The sequence below is a fragment of the Zootoca vivipara genome, chromosome 1 (genome assembly GCF_963506605.1).
Source record: "Zootoca vivipara chromosome 1, rZooViv1.1, whole genome shotgun sequence".
In the NCBI taxonomy this organism is placed as follows: Eukaryota; Metazoa; Chordata; class Lepidosauria; order Squamata; family Lacertidae; genus Zootoca; species Zootoca vivipara.
The window spans coordinates 18,618,670-18,626,912 of NC_083276.1; the positions used below are offsets into that span (position 1 = coordinate 18,618,670).

At 53.9% G+C, this 8,243-nt stretch overlaps 1 protein-coding gene across 1 annotated transcript; it reads left to right on the forward strand.

Annotated features, from left to right (window-relative positions):
- The first annotated feature begins 2,606 nt into the window (after nt 1-2,606).
- LOC132591759 (uncharacterized) lies at nt 2,607-6,811 on the forward strand. The gene is made up of 2 exons (XM_060271987.1): nt 2,607-3,446; nt 4,377-6,811. The coding sequence occupies exons 1-2, from the start codon at nt 2,675-2,677 to the stop codon at nt 5,930-5,932; spliced, it is 2,328 nt and encodes a 775-aa protein (XP_060127970.1). The 5' UTR covers nt 2,607-2,674; the 3' UTR covers nt 5,933-6,811.
- The last annotated feature ends 1,432 nt before the right edge of the window (nt 6,812-8,243 follow it).

Here is an 8,243-nt window from a genome sequence, read left to right on the forward strand (position 1 = left end):
GCAATGCTCTAGCCAAAGGGCGGAAGAAGGAATGCAGCCCCTTCCAGTGCCCGAATTGAGGCGCACACCCACACGCAGGACTAGGGGGAGGCGCTTTGGGGTGCCCAGGCTTTTATACTGGTCCAAGACGCGAAGGAAGCCATTGCCGGGTTCTGAATCGGACTAGGCAGTCATGTTTTCTGATATCTCTGCACTGTAAATAATATGCACAATAAAACTCTTAAAGACAGAGCGGACTGGAGCGTCTTTACTCGAGAGTAGCTGCAACAATCCCCTGGCAAAACCTTTCAAACAGAGTTCTTCAAATAGAGGGCTGTCCTCTGTACTGTAAGACACGTGGTCACATGATGAGCCATGGCTCCGTCTCCTCTGGTCTGACCCCAAGTATCTGGATTCCCCTGATGTTCTTCGCTGCAGAATTCATCGGAGTGCCTTGCCTGCATGCGCCGCCACGTATGACGCATGCGTTGCTACGTAGTGATGATGCGCATGCGCGCTGCGTAGCAGGGTGCCAGCGCCGCCGGTCACACTGCCCCCAAAAAATACGGAGCTAGGAGCAGGCCGCCCCCTCCTCTTCCCCCTTGCTACGCCCCTGGCCAGAACTCACCTTGAATACCTCCCTTGCTCTCTTATAATAGCAGTGGTGCACACCTGAGAGGTGCTGGAACTAAGTTCCGGTGAGTTCTGGCTGGGGGAAAAAAGTTCAGTGCAAGATTATATACACCATGACAGTTGGGCATGCCCTACACTGCTGGGGTGTGAGTAATCACATCTCTGGCCATTTCACTGCACCTTCTCTGATTAGGCACTGCCAAGATACATGGTACATGTTTTGTGGGGTTTACAGAGAACAATATTACATGTGATTCCCCCTCAATAATCTTCACACAGGAAAACGCTGTACACACCTTTTAATTATGAAACACGGCGCAAGTAATTCACCCTGCTAGAGGCATGTGAGAGAAGAAGCTGCGTACACAACGCCTGCTCGTCATGAGCTGATCCTATGTGTACTACCCTAAAAAGCTCATTAATACATAAAGATTAATGAGGGTTGCGAACGGACCTCTAAGAAATGAGTGTGGGTGTTGGGGGGCGGGCTTAAGCCCACCGGGAGCGGCTGATTGGAGGGCGGCGAGTTGCTGGGGTAAATAGGATGTATCTATTCTTTGATTGACAGGGGAAGGCTTTAAATACTCAGCGTGTTGGGACGATCGCCATTCTTGCTATTGATTTAATCTTGGCAAGGAGCGGATCGTTTGCTGGCTGCTGCAGCGCATCAAAACGGTTGTATTTGCATTTCTTTTCCTTATTTCTTCCTCCTTTGTTATTAGCCTTTAGTTGTTAGCTTTCCTTCACGTTTAGTTTAATTTGCCCCCCCTTTTTTCTTTTCCCTTCCCCTCCCGATTCCCTCCCCCTCCCCCCCTTTTTTGCTAGAAGCGCCTAGCAGCCCGGTCTCGGCTGCAGAGGCTTGAATTTCTTTGAGTGGAGGTGTTTTGTCCCCCTTTTTTCGGCCAGTTTGCGGGGGGGGGGCGTTCCTTCTCCCCCTTGCGACCGCGTCGTGGTGCGCTAGGCGCAGGAGGGGGGGTTTCCGAAGCAGCCGTTTGTTACCTTCCGGACTGCGGCACGCTTCGCTCCAGCTAGGTCTTTTTACGCTCCCGGGGCTTGTAAGCGCAATCGGGAGCGTGTCCAGTGCCTCCCCGCCTCCCCGCCGCGTTGGGGGTGCTCGTTTGGGGCTTCTCGGGGGGCTGCCTGGGTTCTGGGCCAGTCCTCGGCCCCGGCGCCCTCCGTGGGAGGCTCGGGCGGGCCCTCCCTTGCGGCGCGGCTCCGTTGTGCGCTCATCAGCTGGCTGGCGGTGTGGGGGCGTATTTCTCGCCGCGGCGAGACGCCGCGGGCTTGATTGGGGCCTGGTGGCCTTGGAGGCCGAGGGCGGGGTCGCGTGCGGCCTAGCGGGCCCGCGGCCTTGGTTTGGGGACCGCCTGCTGCCTTTCTCCCTTCCTGCCAGCCCTCCCACGGCCGGGCGCCCCCCCCTTACCGCCGCTGCGTTTTCCGGTGGTGGGGAGGGTTGCCCCTTCAAACTCCTAGGCCCCTTCTGGGCCTGCCGTGGGCGGTGGCTGGCTTGGGGAGGCCGGCGGGTGGGCCCCTCGGCTAGGCCTAGTAAGCCCCGGCCTGGATTTTCTCTCCCGGGCTTCTCCTGGGAGCTAAAGAGGCCGGGTTTTCCCCATTCTGTTAGTGCGAGTTTCTTGCTGCTCTGGCCCAGTGCTCCCCCTGGTTGCGCCTGCCTGCATCGCAGGCTGATTTAATTTTATTACTTTAACCACGGCTTTATTCTAGCTGATTCCCTTGCCGCTCCACTGGGTGGGTGGTTTAGCCGATTTGTTGCAAGGAATTGATTGGTCTTTCTCAGTTTCAGTGCCAGTTGCTGTGTATTTTCGAACAGGCCTCATACGATTCCTGAGTCATTCTCGGGAGCGGCAGCCATTTTGTGTGCTTCCTCTTCGGCGGACGCCATTTTGTGTGAGCCCAGCTCACCCCCCCCCCCCCCCTTGTTTTCAGGTTCCTCCTATTATTGGAACCTGCCAGTGCTACCTCTGTTTGGCTTTGTGGGTTATTTAATTCTCTGGTTGCTCACTTGTTGATCTGTTAGTCTGCTATTTTGCAGGAGTGTTCCACCATGGCTGAGAGACAGGAGGGCGCACAGCCACCCACGGAGGCGCAATCCAAGAGGGTCATTAAGGGTCCTTCACAGGCCCTTCGCTCTCCTCCTGCGGTGTCGTCGGCGGGTCGCGTGCAGGCCTTTTTAGCCAGCATTGCGGGTGATGCTCAGGCCTTGGCCAGTTTTGGCTCTGGCTTGGACGCACTCATGCGACAGACCACTATGGCTTCAGCTTCAATGTCAGGCGCACCATCGGCTTCCACCTCAGCTGCAGCTTCCGCTACCTTTACGACGGTGGCACAGGTCCACGCCCCGGCCCAGTCAGAGGTGCCGCCTAGGGAGACGGCTGCCTCCCCCTCAGTAATTCCAGAATCCCCTCCCGAATTGTCCTCTTCGGATGAGGACAATGTTGTACACCCTTCAGGGGTGATAACAACATCCACTCAGGTTGGTCCTGCGGTACTTCTTCCGTCCCCCCCATCAGTCGCTAGCAAGAAGAAGGTGCCGCAGGCCCGCGGGCCTGCCAAAAGGCAGGCCAAAAAGAAGGGTGTCTCGGGGTCAGGGGGGGCCGTGCAAGCTGCGGCGTTGCCCGCTCCCGTTTCCTCTCTTGTTGTCTCTCCTCAGGTGGCGCTTCCGCTAGAGGGGCAGGACCTATCCTCCACGTCTTCGGCCGAGGACGCGTTGCCTGTGCCGGATAAGACCTCGCTCGGCGGGAAGCGTCGTCATAAGAAGAGGTCTAAGAAGCGAGCTAAGCGTCGCAAGGACGACACTTCGGCGACCTCTTCGACAGGTTCGTCCACTTCTGACGCGGAATCTGACGCTTCAATGGGCCTCTATTGGGGGTACGGTGAACGGGCTGGAGGCTTCCCTCTTTGGGTTTGGAAACGTAGAGCCAACTCTCACCGCGCACGCTACGGTGCGGTGCAAGATTGTTTAAATGGCACACTTCTCCCCGAGGTCACAGTGTCCACAAATAGGGCCAGGGACATCATCCCTGGCAGTCATCTATCCTCAAGATTGCTGTCTCGCATTCTTGATGGGCGTTTCGTAGACATATTTGAACTGGCCCCCCCAGAGGAAGAGGTCCCGGTCCAGGGTAGGCAGGTGCCAGCACCAAGGAAGGGGGTCCAGTCTCGCAAGGTTGAGAGGACTTTTGAGAGATGGTTGGATTGCTTTCAGGTCTTCGCAGGTGTCGTGGTGGCTGCCTACCCTCGCCGGGCAGTCCACCTTATCGTATATTTGTCAATTGTGCGCTCTGCGTATACAATGGCGGGCGAGGCGGCGGCTATAGCGTATGACGAACGCTTTCGCCGCCGGGCCGCCAAGATCAATTCGGCAAGATGGGACAGGAAAGACCTCGATGTTTGGACCACTTACGTGGCTCCGCTCGTCGAGAAAAAACCGACGGAGCAACCAAAGCCAAAATCAACCCCCCAAAAGCCGGTTTCCAAGCTGGTTTGTTGGGATTTTAACAAAGGGCTGTGTCAGCGTCAGCCTTGCAGATTTGCGCATCACTGTGATCGTTGTGGCGGGAATCACCCTGCAACTTCCTGTTTTGGGGGTCGGCGGCCCTTTCGGGGCGGAAGGGGGGGTTACAAGTCATCTACGAGGGGGGCTCACCTTGCCCTCCCCGCTCCCCCTCCCCCCCGGCAGCCGCAGCCTCCAGCAGATCTTAAGTTCTCTTTGGCCTTTTCTCCCATTAAGCTCTCTCCCCTTCTAGAATGGTTGAATCGCTATCCCAATGCCGGAGCGGCGGCTTACCTGAGGGACGGTTTCTCTTTTGGATTTCAGATTCCAGTGGCATCGCGTCCCGTTGCGCGGAATCCTTTGAACCAGAAGTCGGTGAGGGAGATGTCAGGGGTGGCAAGGAGGAAGATCGATAAGGAAATTGCCCTTAATCGCATAGCCGGTCCCTTTGAGGCCCCTCCTTTCCCCAACCTGCATCTCTCTCCCCTAGGCATCGTTCCCAAAAAAGCTCCGGGGGAATTTCGCTTGATTCATAATTTATCGCACCCTAAAGGGTCCTCAGTTAACGATATGATTCCCCCTGAGCTTTGTTCGGTAAAGTACGCTTCTCTGGACCAGGCGGTCGAAATAGTGCGAAAATTTGGCCCCGGGGCATTGCTTGCAAAATGTGACATCGAATCAGCTTTTCGCCTCCTTCCCATCCACCCTAGTGATTTTTGGCTTTTGGGCTTTCAGTTTGAAGGCGCATTTTATTTTGATAAGGCTATGCCAATGGGCTGCTCAGTAGCCTGCGCTGCCTTCGAAAGTTTCAGCACATTCTTGGAGTGGGCCCTCCGTTTTAGGACCGGTTTGGAGGGGGTCACGCATTATCTCGATGATTTTTTATTATCGGGCGCCTCTAACACGGGCGATTGCGTGGCCCTGTTGCAGGCTTTTGCTGCCCTCACGAAAGAATTGGGTGTCCCCCTGGCCGGTGAAAAAACGGAGGGTCCCACTACTAGGCTAACCTATTTGGGTATCCTATTGGATACCGTGGCCCAGACTTCATCACTGCCTCCGGAGAAGATTGTTAAATTGAAGGGCGTCATCGAGGAGGTTTTATCAGTTAAAAAAGTCACTTTGCGACAATTACAGTCTTTGCTTGGCCATCTTAACTTCGCGTGCAGAGTTGTGGCGCCTGGGCGCCCTTTCTGCGCGCGTTTGAACAAACGCACAGTGGGTCTTCGCTCCCCGCATCAGCATGTGCGTTTGCACCAGGGCGAGAAGGCCGATCTTAGGATGTGGCTTGAGTTTTTGAATGATTTTAACGGGGTGTCCTTGTGGCAGGATGTCTTGACCCTGCACAACGACTTTCAAGTCAATTCTGATGCGGCTGGGTCCTTAGGTTTCGGTTTATTTTGGAATGGCAGGTGGTGCGCTCAGCGCTGGCCTCCTGCGTGGCAGGGGACGGCCATCACGCGGGACTTAACTTTCCTTGAGTTTTTTCCGATAGTTGTGGCTGTTCACCTGTGGGTCGAGGACTTCAGAGACCATCGCATTTGCTTTTGGTCAGATAATCATGCTGTTGTTGACGTCCTTGCAAAACAATCATCAAGGTCCCCTCGGGTATCTGCCCTTCTCAGGGCTGTCGTTTTACAATGTTTACGTTTCAATATAGCTTTTACAGCGCGTTTTATTCCGGGACTGTCTAATGATATTGCTGATGCTTTGTCCCGTTTCCAGATGGAGCGATTTTGGTCCCTGGTTCCGGACGCCCAGACGCAGCCGGAATATTTCCCGGAAAGGCTGTGGAACCTTGGGAGCTCCTAGTTTTGCAGGGAGTAGCCGCGTCTGTATCTCCCTCCACAATGCGTGCCTACCAGAAAGCCTGGACTGATTTTTTGTCCTTCAGACAGCAGTCCATGGCAGTTAGCGGGTCGGTCCGTCCCACCACCGCTCAGGTGTTGCAGTATCTGGCTCACCTGTTTCAATTGGGGAGGGCGGCTCAGACTATAAAACTCCATTCTGCAGCCATTTCTTTCTTTAGTAAATCATTTTTCGACAAAGACCCATGCGCTAAATTTGTAGTTCGCAAGGCTTTGGAGGGTTGGGGCAGACTTTGCCCCCCCCCGTGGCGCTAAGAGAAACCCTATTACTTTTGAGCTTTTGACTAGCATGCGCTCGCAGTTGCGGGTCGTATGCTGGTCAAAATATGAGGCGCGCCTTTTTTCCGCTGCCTTTGCCGTGGCCTTTTTTGGGGCCCTGCGGGTTGGAGAGGTGGTTTTTGAAAAAGCACGAGCAGGGAATTCCAAGGGTCTTCTTTTACAAGACGTGCGTCTTTCGCCATCCGAATTGCACTTGACAATTAGGAGTTCCAAAACTGACCAACAGGGTCGGGGTGCTGTGATGCGCCTCTTGGCCACCGGCAAGAAGGGCCCCTGTCCCGTGAAAGATATGGCCAAATATTTAGCAGGCAGGCCCCCGGGGGATGGCCCCTTGTTGAAGCATCTCGACGGTTCGCCTCTGACTAGGCAGCAGTTCGCTAGGGTGATGAGGAGAGTAATAGCGGCTTGCGGTTGTACGGCCGTTGATTACGCCCCTCATTCATTCAGGATTGGGGCGGCCACCACTGCCGCACACTGGGGGCTGTCTGTTGATCAGATAAAGGACTTGGGTCGATGGAAGTCTGCGGCTTACAAGTCATATGTGCGCAAGCATCGCTGACATGTTCTTTTGTCCTTATTGTTTTCATCCAGGACCTGCACCGGTGCGCATTTGGTTGGCTGGCCATTCTATCGTTTATTGGGCCGGCATAAGGGCCGGTGAAACTGACTTCGGGCGTCAACTTGGTCTCCCCCAACATGTGCAGGTCTCCTGGATGGGTCAGCGAGGAATGCGTTGGGGGGAACTTCTCCCTTTGCTGCAGGATAAGGTTCTCAGGGAGGGTCCACCCCACGCGTTAGTTATTCAATTGGGGGAAAATGATCTTCACGAGTGGGATTGTCTGTCCCTACGGTTGGCCATTAAAAAGGATTTGGTGGTTTTGAAGAATTGGATGCCTAAGGTGCACCTTTTCTGGTCACAATTGCTACAACGCAGAGCCTGGCGTGGCAGCACTGACACAGCTAGTCATGCCACTTTTGAACGCACAAGGAAGCGCATCAACAGTGCAGTTTCAAAACAGATTGTTGAGCTGGGGGGGTCGATAATCGGGCACCCGGGGATTAAATCTTGCTCCACCTCCCTTTATCGTGATGATGGGGTCCATCTGTCTCCCACAGGGAATGATTTGTGGCTGGGGGCGGTGGCTTGGGGTTTAAAAAGTTGGTTAGGATTCTGAGTGTTGGCGGGAGCCTGCGGCTTCTGTGGCGGGTTAGGCTTTGGTTGATGAGTTTGGGAGGGGCATGGCATGGAGGTGCATGCCCCTCAGTGCTGCTCTATAGAAGTATTCCGTTAAAGGAATCCTGGGGCTCCGGGGCTCTAGTCCTTACACCCCCGCAATGGGGCGGGGCTGGGGCCGGTACAGAGCACGAGCCTTGGGGAGCATTTCTGGTGGGGGAGATTGCCTGGTCGCAGCTATCTCCTCTACCAAGGTAATGTTTACTTGACTTTCCTATTGTAGGAAGTCAGAGCTGGTCCTGTCCCATCGTGGGGCAGAAGATTAACCAAAGCCTAAGGCCAACACTCAAAAAATTAATTTGTAATTTTAAATAAAGTTGTGGCCAAAATTATGCCAAAAACAAAACCTAAAATGATGTGTCTGTCTGAGTTTTGGGGGGGGAATTTCTGGGAGGTCTTGGATCGCAAACAGATTAAGAATTGGTTATTTCTTCTTCGGCCTGACCTAGTTCTAATCATTTGCCATTCAAAAGATGCAGAACTTAGATCTTGGCAGGAAGCTGTTACCATTCACTGAGAACGGTGGTTTAAAAGGACTGCTGTATGTAGTCAAATACATTGGCACAGTAGGGAGATGTGATCTTTTCTAAGGCTGTTATTCTAATCATTTCATCTAGTCCCTTGTCCCAATATAATATGCACTGGCACAAAGTTAATTTAATGCTCTCTTTTTTTCTCGAGAAAAAAAAGAAGACCAAAAAAACCCCACAACCCAGTGATAATACAAAAACCCTATTATAAA